At 38.7% G+C, this 19,833-nt stretch overlaps 2 protein-coding genes across 5 annotated transcripts in view; both read left to right on the forward strand.

Moving 5' to 3' along the window:
• Nucleotides 1-13,787, forward strand: part of LOC129743791 (phosphatidylinositol glycan anchor biosynthesis class U protein) — a 57,208-nt gene extending 43,421 nt beyond the window's left edge. Inside the window, exon 5 of the mRNA XM_055735984.1 lies at nucleotides 13,766-13,787. Within this exon, the coding sequence (XP_055591959.1) occupies nucleotides 13,766-13,772 (7 nt within the window). The 3' untranslated portion in view covers nucleotides 13,773-13,787. The remainder of the gene's footprint in view (nucleotides 1-13,765) is intronic.
• Nucleotides 13,788-14,195: 408 nt separating this feature from the next.
• Nucleotides 14,196-19,833, forward strand: part of LOC129743789 (protein naked cuticle homolog) — a 152,679-nt gene continuing 147,041 nt past the window's right edge. Inside the window, exons 1-2 of one of the 4 annotated variants that reach the window (XM_055735979.1) lie at nucleotides 14,196-15,192; nucleotides 15,577-16,275. In XM_055735979.1, coding sequence (XP_055591954.1) covers nucleotides 16,212-16,275 — 64 coding nt within the window. In that variant the 5' untranslated portion in view covers nucleotides 14,196-15,192; nucleotides 15,577-16,211. Of the gene's footprint in view, nucleotides 15,193-15,382; nucleotides 16,276-19,833 lie in introns of those variants that run through there. The other 3 variants (XM_055735980.1, XM_055735982.1, XM_055735981.1) reach the window with 3 other exon arrangements.

Consider the following 19,833-nt stretch of genomic DNA (forward strand, 5'->3'; position numbering starts at 1 on the left):
GGAGTAAATCCAGTGAATATGTTTGGGTTTGAGTCCCTAGTTTTTCCCGATTGCACGTCGGCATGGTCCGAAGGCCATGCATGCTTTTTTGATTCTGAATTCGATGTGATCTGACCAGTTTAATTTGGAGTCAAGAATGACACCCAAATATTTAACTTGATCAGACACGGTGATTTCGGAACCATAAAACAGCAGCGTTTTTTAGTAAATAATGCAATATTAGTTTTTAGAGGATTAACTGACAGTTCTACATGAGAACACCATCGTTCAACAGAGCGCAGAGCTTGTTGCATTATATCAAATAATGTGCTTATGCACAAACCTCTTACCAGCAGAAGATAATCATCTGCGAATCCATAGGTTGGTATTCCACGGTCATTGAGTTTTCTCAACAAGCCGTCTGCAACTAGGTTCCACAAAAGGGGTGATAGTAAACCTCCCTGTGGGCAACCACGTGTGCTAACTTTTGTTATTGAAGCCTGTCTTAAAGACGAATGAAGATTCCTGTTACTTAACATTGCGCTAATCCAGTTAGTTATAACACTAGGGACTCCATGAAGTAGTGCCGCATCCATTATTGATGTAAACGAGACATTATCAAATGCTCCTTCTATGTCTAGAAATGCTCCTAGACATGATTCTTTCTGTGAAAAACTATTTTCAATATTATGTACTACGTTGTGCAGAAGAGTTAATGTTGATTTTCCTGTTTGGTATGCATGTTGTGTCGCATTAAGCGGATGTTGGACAAGGCATTCGTGCCTGATATGATGATCAATTAAACGTTCAAGTGCTTTTAATAGATATGAACTTAGACTAATAGGCCGAAAGCTTTTGGCTTCGTCGTATGATGATCGTCCCCCTTTAGGGATGAATTTCACGGCTATCTGCCGCCAAAGTTTAGGAATATATCCATGAGCAAAACTGCTTATCATTATTTTTCTTAATATGTGTTTGAAATGATCGAAACCTTTTTGAAGCAAAACTGGAAATAAACCGTCACTTCCAGGAGATTTGTATTGAGCAAAACCATCGATTGCCCATTTGATCGATTCTGTAGTCTTCTATTGTGCTCTGTTAAGTCTTCTATTGTACGATATCGTTCCATCGATGGCTAGGTAGATTTCTTATTTTCGTTTTGTGCAGATGTTCCAACTGGATTGAGTTGTCGCATACGGTCAACAGTTAATTGTTGCGGGACAAAGAATTTAACATGTGGTCAAGCTTCTATTTTAAATGCTCTTCGCTCTTTTCACCACCTTAGAATTTTCTTCTGATCTTCTATCCGTCTTTCATTTCAACTCTTTAACCCTCACCGATAAAGCCGCAAATTCATTTCATAAAACAAATTCACGGTGATTTCTCCTCTTAACCCTCCAAAGCCGTTCGGGTCAATATGACCCGAAGCGCACATTTCAAACATCTTTTTCATCATTCCAATATACTGATGAACTGGTAGTTTTGATAGACCAAGTATGTTCTATGAAAATAATGATCAAATTAACGGCAAAAAATTAAAATTTGAGTCTTTGAAATCGGTTCATCGAGAATTGAAATACAGCTAAGCAAAGCCAAAACTGGATGACGTTTTTTTAAAGCAAGTCTTTTTTCTACCGGAAGATCTGTCATAGCGGTAAAAACTTTCATTGGACCCCAACATATCTATACATTGTCGGGTAGATGGATTTTTGACAATTTCAAACATCAATGAAATAATTAAATACAGAAAAGCTGTCAGAAGTTATGAGTATTTTAAAAATAAAATTTATTTTTCGAACTTTTTACTTTCTGAACCAGTTTCTGATAACCTGGTAATACATATCGACTTTATTTTTAAATGTTGAGTAATTAGAATAAATTACCTACAAAATGAATATAATATCATCAAAATCGGTTAACATTTACAGCCATGAGAACGAAATCAAATTACAACTCATATTTCCCCGAAACGGATATTTCGTGAACGGCTTTGGAAGGTTAAATAATAAGAATAATTCGGCTATAAAAATCAATTACAAAACATCGTTCCGATATTCGAAAATAGTTAGGCCAAGATTTCTGACCGTTGACCGTATGCGACAACTCAATCCAGTTGGAACATCCGCACAAAACGAAAATAAGAAATCTACCTAGCCATCGATGGAACGATATCGCACAATAGAAGACTTAACAGAGCAACCACATGCTAAATTTTTTGTCCGTTCGGCACATGTGCACACTCACATAACGGTCGAACCATCCATAATTAACTGTATCGAAAAATGTAGTGCCTTCTCTATTGGGTACTACTTCTTCAATACAGTTAATTGATGCAGGACAAAGAATTTAGCATTTGGTCAAGCTTCTATTTCAAATGCTCTTCGCTCTTTTCACCACCTTAGAATTTTCTTCTGATCTTCTATCCGTCTTTCATTTCAACTCTTTAACCCTCACCGATAAAGCCGCAAATTCATTTCATAAAATTATTTTTTATTTACTTAGTATTCCGTCTCACGACATAACTTGACGAACATAATTCCTAAAATTCACTCGGTCCATGGCAACCGTTCTCCAATTCCTCGTACACCCCGCTTGTCTTGTTCCTACCGGATTCGTAGCGAACACCTGTTTTGCAGGACAGTCGTCCGGCATTTGCGCAACATGTCCCGCCCAGCGTATCCGGACAGCTTTCACCACCTTCTGGATACTGGGTTCGCCGTAGAGTCGCGCGAGCTCGTGGTTCATCCTTCGTCTCCACACTCCGTTCTCCTGTACGCCGCCAAAGATGGTTCTTAACACTCGTCGCTCGAATACCCCGAGTGTACGCAGGTCCTCCTCGAGCAATATCCATGTCTCGTGCCCGTAGAGAACAACCGGTCTAATGAGCGTCATATACAGGTTACACTTCGTGCGAGGGCTAAGTCTTCTCGACCGCAGTTGCTTGTGGAGTCCATAGTAGGCACGACTTCCGCTGATAATTCGCCTCCGGATCTAACGGCTGGTGTCATTGTCTGCGGTCATTAGTAAGCCGAGATAGACAAAGTCTTCGACTATCTCCAGCTCGTCGCCGTCGATCGTGACCTTGTTATTTCTGGACAAGCGGGTTCGGTCGGTCACGGATCCGCAGGCCAGCATGTACTTCGTCTTGGACGTATTAATCATCAACCCAATCCTTCCTGCTTCGCGTTTCAGTTTGCGGTAGATCTCCTCCACCGCCGCAGATGATCTGCCGACTATATCAATGTCATCGGCAAAGCAGATAAATTGACTGGATCTGTTGAAGATCGTGCCCCGCATTTCGCCCACCGCTCGCCGAATAACACCTTCTAGCGCCACGTTGAACATCATGCAGGATAGACCATCACCTTGTCCCCTGCGCGATTCGAATGAACTCGACAACTCACCCGAGATCCGCACACAGCACTGCGTTCCATCCATCGTCGCCTTGATCAGTCTGATCAGCTTCCCGGAAAAGCCGTTCTCGTCCATGATTTTCCATAGCTCGTTACGGTCGATCGTGTCGTATGCGGCTTTAAAGTCGATGAATAGATGGTGCGTGGGGACTTGGTGTTCCCGGCATTTTTGGAGGATTTGCCGTTATGTGTCCGTTGTTGACCGTCCCTCCATGAAGCCGGCCTGATGACTTACCACGAATCTGTTTGCTTGTGGCGTTAGGCGGCTGATGAGTTCAGCTGCGATGCCATCTTTCCCAGCCGACTTGTTTCTATTCAGCTGGCGAATGGCTTCCTTAACTTCACTCATCGTTGGGAGTGGCTCCTCTACGTCGTTGGCTACGCCGGCGATGTACCTTCCCCCACTGTCGATGATTTTCCACATTTCGACGGGTGCCTCTTTGCACTACTGCCGCCCGCGCGGCATTCTCTTTGTCCATCACCCTTCTACACTGCTCGTCGAACCAGTCGTTCCGTCGAGTTCGCTCCACATAACCGATGACGTTCTCCGCAGCACTGTTGATGGCTGTTTTGATGGTATCCCAACAGTCCTCGAGAGGGGCTTCATTAAGCTCGCCCTCTGCCGGCAGCGCTGCTTCGACCGATTGCGCGTAGTCTGCCGCGACCTCAGGTTGCTTCAGTCGCGCGATATTTAACCGAGGCGGGCGCCGGTTTCGTGCGTTGTTCACTACGGAGAGTTTTGGGCGCATCTTCACCATCACCAGATAGTGGTCTGACTCGATGTTGGCGCCTCGACAGGATCTGACGTCGATGGCGTCCGAGAAGTGCCGGCTGTCAATCAAAACATGGTCGATCTGTGATTGCGTTTGGTACGATGATCTCCAGGTGTACTTGTGTGGGAGGCGGTGCTGGAAAAAGGTACTACGTACGGCCATTCGTTTGGAGCCGGCGAAATCTATCACTCTGAGGCCGTTTTCGTTGGTCAGCTGGTGCGCACTGAACCTTCCAATTGTCGGTTTAAATTCCTCCTCCTGGCCGACCTGAGCGTTAAAATCCCCGATGACGATCTTGATATCATGTTTTGGGCAACGGTCGTATTCACGCTCCAGCTGCGCGTAAATGATGAACAATATTTCTCAAATTCACTCGGTTCATGTCAACCGTTATCCAACCTCTCGGACATCCCACATTCGCCAGATCACGGTCTAATCACCTCGCACGTTGCGGCCCTGCTCTTCTCGCTCCTACCGGATTCGCAGCGAACGCCTGCTTTAGCAGGGCAGTTGTCCGGCATTCTCACAACATGTCCCCAATGTATCCGCCCAGCCTTCGCCACCTTCTGGATACTGGGTTCCTGCGTGCCGCCAAAAATGCTTCTTAACAATCGTCGCACGAATACTCGAAATTTAAAAGATAGAATGGTGGGGTGAAAGCACGACCTTAGTCCTATCCTATTTTTAGAAAATTTTGCCGGTTGTTTTCCAAAAAACCAAGAACAGCATTTGATTCTTTAGACTTTTATATCTCTTCTACAAAATTACGAAGATAATCGATCGACACATTTGATAGCAGTTGTGAAAATGCCTAACTGCTATCAAAACGTACTCTTACCCCACCTCTGGGGCAAAAGTTCGAATGATGTGGGGTAAAAGTACGACCGTTGAAAACTCCACAATTCTGCATTAAGTCAACAGGAAAATTATTTTGTATTAATCTCTGCTTACAGCAGCAGCTTCTTTGTTTGCTTCTGACGCAAATCCTATACATGGGCAAATAACCTGCGCGAATTTGGAGTTCTCCACTAACTGTCCATATTCAACAGGTTTCCGAAATCCAGTTCTCATCGTATTCGAGTAATTTAACTAGCGAGCAAGAAGTCTTGTAGAAACAAAAACACGCGCTGATGTTTTCAGAGCATTTCAAAAAGAAGTTAAAATTTTCAGTTCAGATTTACTTCAGTAGACCCTTCGTACTTTTTCCCCATTTGCAGTTCGTACTTTTGCCCCTTCAAGGTTTCTTATGATTCACAGTTTATTGTGCAGAATAGAGACAAAGTAATAAAATTCTTCCTTCGGCATTTGATAGTGATGAAACACAACTAAATAGACACATTAAAACTATCATTGAAAGCCAAACTTTTGATTGCACAAACATGTTTGCCGTTATTTGAAATATTACATAATTCAAACAAAGATGCTACTTTACCTCATTTTTCGGAGTATTTTCAATTTCTACGAAAAAAAATTATGGCTGGTTGTTAGCAGTCCAAATCACTATCAATCCACGCCAGAGTTTGGAATTTTACTGTTCTCGGTTTGTGATAATCCCAAAACGTACTTTTACCCGACTCGTACTTTTACCCCACCTTACTCTAAGTATTTTTGTCAAAAGATATCATAGAAACATAGAATATCCACACCATACCATTTGTCACTATCCTTTTAAAGCATGGATCACGATGAATCTGGACGCCTTAAAACGGGTCTATCTCGGAGCTATTTAAACGAAATAAAAATGTTTTGTACTTAAAATGTAGGGTTTAATTCCACTTTAAAGGAAAATAATAAAAAAAATATTCCGATAGTGTTTTGATGTATTTTCGAACTTTTCGTCGAGGACCGTTTAGACTCCCTATTCACTGACCTCAGCGGTCATTTTGTTCCACAATCTCTTCATCTCTATTGCACCCCGAGTCGTCCTACTATTCTTCCTCATCTTCTGCTTGACAATAGCCCAAAATTTTTCGATAGGCGGAATTGAGGGCAGTTGGGTGAGTTGATGTCCTTTTCGACAAAATCCACCCGTTGGCAAATCTGGCGAAAACTTTACTGGGCTTTGTGAGATTTAATTTACGAAAAAAAAACGTTTTTCAGGCACTCCTCCTTGTACATTTCGGAGTCCATGGTCTTGTTTTTCATAAAACCGGGGTTTTCGTCCGCAGTTGCAAATACCTTGCCAGATCAAATCCATCTTCACGTACGTTTCGTCCTCCATGAGGATGCATCCGTTGAACTTCGTTGGAATCTTCCGGGCACGTCCTTTGGCTACTAAATTCTGCTTCATAGTCCGGTTTGGTTGCTTGCTGACCCGATAGGATCGTATTCCACACGGACGGGTCAGGACTATTTTTTTTTTTTCAAAATATTTGTTAAAAAAGAGCATACCTCAACAGAATCTAGGCATCATTCTCAAACATACAAGAGGAAAAAGAAAGTAAATTACTTAAAATTTAATGTTTTCATCGACTCACAGCAGTAGTGTTGAAATCGTACCTTCCCGATCAGGAGGAAAAAACAAAATTATATCAAGATGAGATATTTTGATACTAATTTTTTTCTATCTAAATGAGTTATAATTCAGTACTCGTAGGATGTTAAAATATCTCAAATTATATCAAAAAATCTATACGATCATAGCTAAATTATATCAGTATTTGATATGCTCCTATCAAGATTATATCTGGTTCAGATAGCATAGTTTGATATTAGGCAGAACAAATCCTATCAAAATTATAACTTATCAAGATATGAATGCTTCGAGAAAAATTTCAAGTGGAATGTCAGAAACCCACACTATTTGCTAAGATCATGCTCTATTTTTGGTATCCCAAAAATTTGATTTAATTTTATGAATCTGCTGAGCGAAACTCATTGAACTACGGTTTGGGCCGTTGACTTCGATGTCCGTGTTTCATGGAAAGTTATATGCATATCAAAATAAGATACGGTTATAATATATTATAACAATTTGAAAAAAATTCTTTATCGTTGAAAGTGAGTTCAATCCTATTCAAGAATGCCAATCAAAATAAGATATAACCAAGATTCAAGAAACTAAGAGTCGAAAATTATGAGAACAATATTCTAACTGAAAAAGATATTAATATCTCGTTGAGATATGTTTAGGTTCTGATTTTGATATGCTCTCCTGATCGGGTTAGGGTTAAAGAAAAATCAATGTTTATATTTGAATTTACCTTAACAAATCGTTTTTGAATGCAAAATCTAAAAAACTTTAAAGAGAAATTTGGGTATTTATTTGATTTAGCAAATTTTATTTAATTTTATGAATCTGCTGAGCGAAACTCATTGAACTACGGTTTGGGCCGTTGACTTCGATGTCCGTGTTTCATGGAAAGTTATATGCATATCAAAATAAGATACGGTTATAATATATTATAACAATTTGAAAAAAATTCTTTATCGTTGAAAGTGAGTTCAATCCTATTCAAGAATGCCAATCAAAATAAGATATAACCAAGATTCAAGAAACTAAGAGTCGAAAATTATGAGAACAATATTCTAACTGAAAAAGATATTAATATCTCGTTGAGATATGTTTAGGTTCTGATTTTGATATGCTCTCCTGATCGGGTTAGGGTTAAAGAAAAATCAATGTTTATATTTGAATTTACCTTAACAAATCGTTTATGAATGCAAAATCTAAAAAACTTTAAAGAGAAATTTGGATATTTATTTGATTTAGCAAATAAACGCGAGTGAAATTTAGAAAATTTCAAATAATATTAGGCCATCCCGGTCAGATTTGACATTTCTCGAATTCTTTGCTGGATTTATTGACAAGCCGTGATATATGAAAAAAATCTGGAATAAATGAATATCAAAGTATAAAGCTATCTACAGTGATACAGTGATCATCTATACACCCAAAATCTTTTACTGAATCCATAAGTTTTTGATGATTTCGTAGCATTTTCAACATTACTGTTTGATATTTTATAAATTATCCAACATCAGTTGAAAAATTTGACAAGTCTGTTAGTGTATAAAATTTGAATAATAAGTATTCGGGCTCTTCGGCCGTATACTTGGCTCAACTATTCGGTGAGCCGAATATTCGGCTTAACGGTTTTTTGGCGGTATTCGGCGCCGAATATTCGGCCGACTGAATATTCGGTACATCTCTATCTCAGGTCCTTATCTATACTGGATCATGGTTCTAAATCAACGATCCTGGATTTTTATTTCGAATCCTGATTCTTATCCTAAATAGATCCTGATTTTGGAATTCGATTCTGATCCAGGATCCCCGACGCTGTCTGGAATTCTTTCTGATTCTGGATCATCATACGACGAAGCCAAAAGCTTTCGTCCTATTAGTCTAAGTTCATTTCTATTAAAAGCACTTGAACGTTTAATTGATCATCATATCAGGCAAGAATGCCTTGTCCAACATCCGCTTAATGCGACACAACATGCATACCAAACAGGAAAATCAACATTAACTCTTCTGCACAACGTAGTACATAATATTGAAAATAGTTTTTCACAGAAAGAATCATGTCTAGGAGCATTTCTAGACATAGAAGGAGCATTTGATAATGTCTCGTTTACATCAATAATGGATGCGGCACTACTTCATGGAGTGCCTAGTGTTATAACTAACTGGATTAGCGCAATGCTAAGTAACAGGAATCTTCATTCGTCTTTAAGACAGGCTTCAATAACAAAAGTTAGCACACGTGGTTGCCCACAAGGAGGTGTACTATCACCTCTTTTGTGGAACCTAGTTGCAGACGGTTTGTTGAGAAAACTCAATGACCGTGGAATACCAACCTATGGATTCGCAGATGATTATCTTCTGCTGGTAAGAGGTTTGTGCATAAGCACATTATTTGATATAATGCAACAAGCTCTGCGCTCTGTTGAACGATGGTGTTCTCATGTAGAACTTTCAGTTAATCCTCTAAAAACTAGTATTGTTTTATTTACTAAAAAACGTATCACCCGCGGGGTGCGCCCTCTGCTGTTTTATGGTTCCGAAATCACCGTGTCTAATCAAGTTAAATATTTGGGTGTCATTCTTGACTCCAAATTAAACTGGTCTGATCACATCGAATTCAGAATCAAAAAAGCATGCATGGCCTTCGGACAATGCCGACGTGAAATCGGAAAAAACTGGGGACTCAAACCCAAACATATTCATTGGATTTACTCCACAATAGTAAGACCAATTCTGGCCTATGGGTGTCTAGTGTGGTGGCAGAAAGGAGAAGTTGCAACAGTTCGGACTAAACTAAATCACCTTCAAAGAATGTGTCTTTTGGGGATGTCCGGATCGTTCACTACAACTCCTACTGCAGCACTAGAGGCTCTGTTTTCTATCAAACCTCTACACTTGTTCCTAAAACAGGAAGCCTTCTCATGTGCTTTTCGTCTACAGGCAGTTGGTCTCTGGCTGTCAGGAAATATCGAAAGATCATCGAGTCATACAAATGTGTGGCCTGAATTAGTTAGATTAAACAAGTTTAATCTAGCGCCAAACGATTTAACACTCTCGAATAGTTTTCCCTACATGGGGTTCAAAGTCAAATTTCCTTCTCCTCAAGAATGGTTATCAGGTTTCGTAGAGGACCAAATGTCCTCTCATATTGTATTCTATACTGACGGTTCATTATCAAACTGCCGTGCAGGTGCAGGAATTTACTGTCACGAGTTGAACATAGAATATGCTCAACCTCTAGGAAAATATTGTACAGTCTTTCAGGCTGAGCTATATGCTATTATGTATGGAGTGCAAATTGCACTTCAAAAGAAGATTATGTTCAGAACAATTTATTTCTGTTCAGATAGCCAAGCAGCTATCAAATCACTCAGTGCTTCCAGTTCTAGATCAAAACTGGTAATCGCATGCCGGAAAGCAATCGAAGAACTTGCTGAAGGCAATGGATTAAACCTTCTATGGGTACCCGGACATAAGGGAATTTTTGGAAACGAATGCGCCGACGAACTCGCTAGAGCTGGGTCGGAAAAGGAATTTTACGGACCAGAGCCGGCTGTCCCAATATCACCATGTTGGTTCAGAAACCAAATTCAAACTTGGTCCTCTAACCAGCATGAACGATACTGGGAAGAGTTGGACACTTGTCGTCAAACTAAATTATTTTTAGAAAAACCATCTCCAATCATATCGAGTTACTTATTAACTTTAAATAAATCTCATTGCAGCATCTTGATCAGAGCACTCTCCGGTCATTGTAAACTCAACTATCACATGCACAACATTCAGCGTGCTGAATCTCCAGTATGTGGTAGTTGTGAATCAGATGTGGAAGATCCCTTCCATCTTATATGTAACTGTCCCTCATTTGCCAGACTACGTTTTCGTACTCTGGGATCTTACGCTTTAAGCGAATCTGAGTTTAAGAAATTAAACTTAAAAAACATTCTATCATTCCTTACCGAATGTAGAAAAGAGCTTTAATGCTAATAATCCCTAGTGGAAAGGCTTTATGCCATCTTAAATAGATTGAATTTATTTCTTCCTTTTATAGGTTTTTCAGGTTTCTCAGGTAAATGATGAAATCTTGGATAAAAAAGGCTAGGCACAATTTTCCCGTATGTTTGGATAACGTGCCGTTATTAAGCCTACCCCCATTCTGATACCTGATACCTGATAGTGTATAAAATTTGAATAATAAGTATTCGGGCTCTTCGGCCGTATACTTGGCTCAACTATTCGGTGAGCCGAATATTCGGCTTAACGGTTTTTTGGCGGTATTCGGCGCCGAATATTCGGCCGACTGAATATTCGGTACATCTCTATCTCAGGTCCTTATCTATACTGGATCATGGTTCTAAATCAACGATCCTGGATTTTTATTTCGAATCCTGATTCTTATCCTAAATAGATCCTGATTTTGGAATTCGATTCTGATCCAGGATCCCCGACGCTGTCTGGAATTCTTTCTGATTCTGGATCCTGGACTTGTACCTTGATTGTTATTCCGGAATTATTGGAAATCTTGATGTTGAGTTCTGATCCACTAGATCCTGGTCTCGGGTTCTGATTATGATTCTGGATCCGGGATTCTAGATTCTTCCTTCTGACTCTTAAATCTGAGTACTTAATCTTGATCGTAAATACTTGGTTCTGATTTCGAATCCTGAATTTGGATTTAAATCCTGGTGCAGGATTCAGCTTGGATCCTTCAGAGTGGCCACAGAAATGGGAAAACCAGGAATTGAAAATCGCACCGAGAAAACCGGGAAAAACCGGAAAAATTTACAAAGGTAAACCGAAATTCAGTTTTGGTTCCAAAATCAGGAATTTAACCGGAACCCAGAGTTCAAAACTGCTTCGAAGACGGTGATAAGATATTCAACAAGCTCTTAAAAGTTGTTCAAGATCGCACATCACTACAATCATACAAAATCAAGCAAATTAATTTTTTTTTGAAATTTGAAAATTTTAAATAGATGCTAACATTATAATTTTCCAGTGATAGTGTTTATTATGAGAGTTAAACACAAGACAATAATCTTTACGCACAGCAACATTGTTTTTTGTAAAGGGTGATAATACGGTCAAAATTTGGTCAAGGGAAAACGCGTTTATTTAAAAAATCAAATTAAATTTCTTTTTCATCTTTAATTAGTATAAAATTCAGGAAAAATATTCAATTAGGCTTCCGCTTTTCCAAATCCGAATGGCCGGGCCTTACGCTTAACCTCTGCCATCAGATTTTGTACAGCCACCTTGTTCACCTTCTTCGCCGCAGAAAGCTAGTTTGCCTTAAACCGCTGCTCGTCCTTAGCAATTTTTTTGGTCTTCTGTAGGGTCCGCTTACACACACACACACACACACACACACACACACACACACACACACACACACACACACACACACACACACACACACACACACACACACACACACACACACACACACACACACACACACCACACACACACACACACACACACACACACACACACACACACACACACACACACACACACACACACACACACACACACACACACACACACACACACACACACACACACACTCACAAACACACACACATACACACACACACACACTCACACACACACACACACACACACACACACACACACTCACACACACACACACACACACACACACACACACACACACACACACACACACACACACACACACACACACACACACACACACACACACACACACACACACACACACACACACACACACACACACACACACACACACACACACACACACACACACACACACACACACACACACACACACACACACACACACACACACACACACACACACACACACACACACACACACACACACACACACACACACACACACACACACACACACACACACACACACACACACACACACACACACACACACACACACACACACACACACACACACACACACACACACACACACACACACACACGCACACACACACACACACACACACACACACACACACACACACACACACACACACACCTTCAAAATGAGGGGTGTTCAGGTTTTTTAAAAGCAAAATTAAAAGAAATACGTCAAGTTGGTATTGACCAAATTTTGTCCATATCACCCTTTAGCTTAAAAATAATAAATTTTATATTGCTGAGTTCAAAAGGAAACCATCTCTTATCAAACGCACTATTTGAAAAAAAAAACCATCAAGGGGTCCAGATCTATTGTTTCAAGTTGTGCTTTCGAAATTAACTTTTATTTTCAATTTCTGGTCATACACTTTTTAAATCTTTAAAATGATGAGATTCCTTTGAAAATTTGCGAAAACCGTAACGAAAATTGAAATAAAATTTAATAAATTCCTGAGAAAATTAACTCCAAATAGTCATATGAATTTTTAGCAACACTGTACAGAATTTTTAAGAGAGTGATTATTTTTACATTTTTTTCGATAGCACGAGGCAGCAAAATTTACGTTTTTCCGTTTGAAAAGGGTTTAAGAGGTGATTTTGTCTAATTTGAGGGTGACATATTGGGTTTGGATTTTGAGATTCAAGGGTTAGTTTTTTAAAATTTTTTTTGGCAACAATTTAAACATTTCTAAGATACTTAAATCGAAGATTACGAATCAATGATCAACTTTTTTCGAAGACTGCGAGTAATTTAAACTTCGGAGAAAACTGAGGCGTCCTTTAAGTTTATTTATAACAGTCTAAAGAAATATGAGAATTAAATCATTTGTTAATTACTTATTTGCCCTCCAGAATAGCGACTCCACTGTACTTCCATCACACTATGGTAAATATGTTGAAACCATTGCCCATACAGTCGAATCTTTCGCTATTCTAGTACCTCCTCCATCGTCAATGGCTCAGAATTGTCGGAAAACGAGCACCATCACAGTTCATTCATGCCTACAACACACCCTCGAAGTTTCAAAACAAAGTGTGCGTGTATGCAGCATAAATTTCCATCTTTCCTCCAGGGTTGCCAAAATTTGAGTTCTCTGTTTTTAAGTATAAGGATTGTTTCAAGTGGTTTCTTAAAATACAATATTCTGTTATTTACATACCTGAACAAATATGATTAATTCAGATTTTTTTTTCTTCCACAGGGCTTAAATTCTCCGTATGAAGGAATTTGATAAAAAAAAAATCTACAATGAAATGAGCTGGAAGTTAGAAACCCCTTGTTTGATATGAGATATATTTTCAATAAATGAAACAAAAATTGTGATAAAAAAAACTACTGAAAGACAGGCAAAAGTGCGCCAATTTCAGAAAAATACTTAATTGCTGGTAATATAACCTGAGCATGGCATCCCTGTGAACAGAGGCAGCCATATCGAAACAACCACCACCTCGCAAAACCCTTGGGAGTATGGGGGGATGAAAATGTGGTAGGTGATCAGCAGCTCTGCTTATTTTGATCTGGCAATACACCCACATACGCGGATGCTGCTGCTGGCAACAACGTAAACGTGAAAACGACGACGACGACGACAATACACTGCTGCTGATGGGGGTGGTGTGAGGAGCATAGCATTTTATGCTGTCGTAGTGCCTTGCCGTTCATCTTTGGTACTTCTGTCCGAATGGTGGTGATACCTGATGTTGCCTGCTGTCGGATTTGCTTCGGTGTGTGTTCGGTGTTGTGTGTGGAGAACCGATGTAGAATTTATGCTCTCCCGTCGGTCGACGTCGTTAGTACCAATTCAACTACCCACTTGTTCGGAAGCGAAGTTCGTGCCGATTGTAACATGCCTTCAGTGCATGCCGCGGATATCATACTTTTTTTTATTGTTGTGTACAGCGTGTAATTATTGGCTTAGATATTTGAATGGTTTTCAATCATCAATTCCGGTGGATAAAATGAGTTTAAAGGTGTAGAGACAATGCGTAAAAATTAGTGATTTTTGGACTGAAGTCGGATAAGGCAGCGTGAATATTAAATCGCGGAAAGGAATTTATTGATACATCACATCAAGGACAATGGGCCGAAATAAACATTCTAATACGGATTGGAGACCTTCGTGCAGTTTAAAACGAAAGAGCAGCTAATAATGTGCTTTATCTATGGTTTTGAGCCAAAACGCCAGATCGGACAAGGTAGGATCGTTCCAATTTCGATGAAAAACTTACATTGTGATTTCGCTGGACGGGTCCCATCAGTGATGGTGTGTGTTTACGAAAAGTTTCTCAAGCTTCATGTGTAACGTGGAAAGGCCATCGGCGCGGAGTAAAGAATTCAAAGTTCGAAACCAACCAGCAGACGAAACTTGCGGAGATTGCGGCAGTGGCAATACAAACAAAAAATTGTAAAAATTTCTCTGAATTAATAACAGCCGAAAATCGACGACGTCGAAGCAACGACGACGACGACGGCCAACGAAGAGGCAGCAACATGAGTAGTCGGTGCTGCTGGAAGAGGGAAAAAGGATTGAGGGTGTGAGTGAGTGTAGTAAGCACGACGACGACGACGAAAGAGGGAAGAATAATATTTGTCGGTGTGGCTTTTTTGTCGGCACGGTCGGCCTGTTCGGTATGTTCGGATAAGGGGGCCAAAAATATTTCACTTTTTCTCCATCATCATCCATCCATTGCATCCACCATACGTCGTCGTGTTGTTTTTTTTCTCCTGTTGTTCCTCCTCTCGGCACAATTCCTTTCGACAAAGCATATCGGGAGGAGAGAATCTACTTTCGGGAAGTGAATCGAATTCTTCGTCGAATTCTTCGTAGACGTAGAATGCCGCAGCGCGTGTCTTAGATCCACCCGCGCCGGATCCTCTGTGAAATATTTTGGATATATGCATATATCTTTCTCATTCGATATGTTCCCTACATGTTTATGAGGATTCACTGGAACAGCAAATTCGCTCAGCTAATCAGACCTTATGGTTTATGTATATCGGGTCACTTCCCAGGGCTAGATGCATGATGCAGTGGCTATACACGCGGGTAAAACGTTAATCGAAAAATCGTACAGTAAATAGTAGCTAAAAGTTTCAAAAGTAAGAAACTCAAGCCAGAAGAAATCAAGTAAAAGTGCTCAACCAGTAACAAAACGTGAACACCTCAGTTCGACAGCAATATGGAGAAGAAAGCAAAATCACAATACGGTGAAAATTATCGTCGGCTCTTGGCCGCGCGAAAGGTGTGAAAACCATTATTATCCTCTACGTTCGGTGCTGCTGAGAGAATATAGAAAGGAGGATCATCGTCCGAAGTGTGTTGTTTTGTGGTGTGATAGAAAAGCGGAGCTATATCGTCATCATCGCGCGTACCGAGGGGGGTTTCGGAATTCGATTGTTTTGTGCGTTTTGTGTGCTCTCTCGACAACGGCCATAGATCACCACCGAGAAGAAGAGGAAAAGAAGACGTGCGAGGCGTGGGGAAGTAGCAGCAGCGCCGGTATTGTGAGTGATAAGCGCGGATTGACATCCATCCATACCGAGCAGCCAGTTCGGTGAATCGAGGCGTATACACACGTACGCATATACACGCCTATACATACCATACACGGGATAGTAGCGGTTCTTCTGCTCTGGTCCTCGGAAACATGGCTGGAAACATAGTTAAGTGGTGGAAGCATAAAATACTCGGTGGATACAAACAGTTTACAGGTGAGTTGGCTTTTGATCATGAATGTTATGTCCTATTTTCTATTTTATCGCTGTATCGCTTTGTTTGGAGTTACCATTTAAATTTTTTTTAGAAGATTATATTTTAGATATTTGTATTCCCATATTCTATTGGTACTGCATTACTGATGAATTGTTTCTCTGAATTAAGAATATAGAAGTACCGAATAGTGGTATTCGACGAACAGCCGAATACCGAATATTGACCTTTTCAACTATCCGGCCAAACGAATATCCGGCCGAATACATATTCCGTCGAATATTCTGTTGAATTTTCAATAAAAATTCAAAAGCGATAATTTCAATTTCCTTCTATTTCTTCCATCTTAAGGCCCCTCATGTTCTTGAGTTGATTTTTTCACCCAGATGATATTATCAGATGATTTCAAGATCCTTTTCAAGTAGGAGTTTCTCTAATTTTCAAAATGTCACCAAGAACTGAAAGGACATCAGATGACTTGTCGCTTCTAGAGCTTTTATAACCATAGAAGTGAATCTGCGCAGAACACGTCGAAACATGTGCCAAGCAAATTAAAAATTGCTTATTTGATATTGAATTATATGAAAGTCGAATATGAGCAAGACATCTTCAAAATAGTAGCTAAAAAGAACGATGATCTTCAACCTTAAGCATACAATAGTTTAAACCACACGGTCGGGCTACTCAGGACTATTAAAAAAAAAAAGGAAAAAGGGTAAATTTGAACAAAATTCAGGCCAAAGACATACAAGAGAAAAGTGAAAGAAAATAATTTGATTTTTTTAAGTTTTCATTTATTCTCAGCAGCAGTATTAAAATCGTATCTAGGGATTCAATATGATTTATGTTCATTTTGAAATAGTTTAAATATCGTTTTTGAACACAAAATCTTGAAATTTTCTAAGAGAAATTAGTGATTTTTATTTGATTTAGCAAGTAATTTGAATAAAGCTGGGCATCCCGGCCAGATTTGACTAATCTTTAATTCTTTATTGGATTTATGGAAAGTCAAGATTTTTCAAGAAAATTTGGAATAATCGTTAATCAAAGAATAAAGCGATACTTGTCAGCATTCTCCAGTAAGATATTTTATAAATTATCTAAAATGATTTGAAAAATTTAACAAATATGTGATTGTACACATTTAAAAAATGAATATTCGGCCGATTAAGCTAAAGTATTCGGTGAGTCTAACGGTTTTTGGGCGGTATTCGGCGCCGAATATTCGGCCGACCGAATATTCGGTACATATCTGCTTAATAAGTATCAAAATAGCATATCTTTTAAAAATACATGGTTTGTTGAAATTCGTTACTAAATGTACATTAGAGTGGCCCTTAGCTTTAAAGAAGATTTTAAAAGCCAAAATTTCACTGCTCCCATCCCCTGATGTTGATCTTTTTATCAACATAACACACTGTGCAAAAATTTCACCTTGATAAGATAATTCTAAGGCGACCCTCAAACGCCTTGAAGTTGAAAAATTTGCGAAAAGAACGTAAAAATAGTTTAATTTTTTTTTCAATTATAGTCGTTTTACCATCTTTACGGCATTCGCGACTTATATCAGAGATGCAGTTGGCGGACAGTCATTGAAAAACTTATCCAGTACAACTGTGATTGATGTTTACTCTTGGGCTCGAACTCACGGACATCGGCTCAGGAAGCAACTGATTTGCCAACTGAGCTAGATATCACAAGCCCCTAAAAATAGTTTTATGTTGTACTGATTTCGACTGGTATTTGTAGATGTGATATTGATTATCTTTTTGAAATCGGCACTGCAGTCTATTTTCGAATTGATGATTATTTAATTTCATCCAACGTTTCGAGACCAGGTTGGGAAAAATATAGTAATCTTTATGTGGCTTTTGTGAAGACAAATGTCTGGCCCTGTTGTAGATTTTCCTGTTTGAAATAAAAAAAATAATGATAAATTTAAAACTATCTCACAGAACTTTGCAACGGTGGTTTGAGAGACTTTGAACAAACGGGTTTTTCAAAATGAAAAATATGCCACATAAAGATGACTACTATTTTCCCTGAGGATGAGACCAACCTAGTCTCGAAACGTTGGATGAAATTAAATAATCATCAATTTGAAAACAGACTGCAGTGCCGATGTCAAAAAGAAAATCATTATCACAGAGGTAAAAATATCCATTTAAAAAATAAAATAACACCAGGAAAAACTTTAAAAATCTACAAACTCAATTGAAGTAATGATTTGAAGCCCAGAAGCATCTTTTTAAAATACGACAAGTAATTTTGGACTAGGCCTTTTGTTTACATTTTGTATGGGTTTATAGTAGAAATCAAATATTAATCACAAGTTTCTGAAACTTTTACCGCTTAGTTCAATTTTTTGTCCTCTTCGAAAAACTTTCTGCTTAAAAGATCAACTTAAAATCTTGAAAATGGAACATTTAGCAATGTTTAGAAGTATTTCCAGGAATGTTAATGTGATTCAAGTAAGAATTATCTCTTGGTTCTTAAACATTTCGAAAAAAAATTTGCATAGTCAATAAATTTATTAAATCTTGATTATGCTTTACCGAAAAACACATTAAAATGATTGATACAGGACGGAAATAAGAGGATCCTCTTTAAAATGCCTAATTTTAAAAAGATTGATGGTATATTTTGTTTTAGTTTTTGATATGTTGCGGCGATCTGCGTACTGTTTTTCTTGTGTATCTTTGTAAGAATTTTATCTATTTTAATTAAGAAATTTTATCAAATTTTCCTGAATGAACTCGAAATCAGTTTCTGTTATTTTGTTTACAACTATTTTATACAATTATGTTCTGTCATTTATCTGTTGTCTTTTTTCCAAAGTCAAGGATATTTTTTTTTCTTTCATAATTACTAATTTGTGGCCTTATAATCGTAATTGTCAAAAAAAATTGTCAACATTGTATTACAATAATAGTTTCATGAGAGTCGGGAGCCAAATAACAGATATGATATGGAAATGTTCCAAGCTTTATTGTTTTTTGAGGTATATACTGATAAGTTCTTGATTTAGGAAGCAAAGCCTTGCCAAGGTCGCCGGTTTCAATTTTTTAGTGGTTAGCTACTTCCTGTTATGGGGTATAAGTTATGACCAATACTGTATCATTGTAAACATTTTTATGTTTTGATGTAGATCTTTACTTCGAAATGTAACTTAAACAGTTATTTTTTATATCTGGCAGCACTGTAGGACTGCAGTTTTTAATTTTAAAAGTATTATAAATTTGAGAAAAAACGAAGATACCTAACAATTGAGAAAAGTTGTTGAAAAGTTCCCATGATCCTAATTTTTCTGTTACATTGATCTAACACTAAGCATGCCAGAGTGTCCGGTTTCATCCGGGTTTGCCCGAATTTTAAAAACCAAATTTGGAAAAAGGTCGGTCGGGTCGGGTTGCCCGGATTTCCTTGAAAAAAGCCCGGATTTATTCACTTTTTTTGGTCTTATAAAAAAAAAAAAACAAATTGTATTGTAAAAATGTTTTATTTATGCGTCAATAACGAAATTTTTTGAGCAAGTTTTATAATAATGAGCATAAAGGTTT

The sequence above is a fragment of the Uranotaenia lowii genome, chromosome 2, assembly GCF_029784155.1.
Source record: "Uranotaenia lowii strain MFRU-FL chromosome 2, ASM2978415v1, whole genome shotgun sequence".
NCBI lineage: Eukaryota > Metazoa > Arthropoda > Insecta > Diptera > Culicidae > Uranotaenia > Uranotaenia lowii.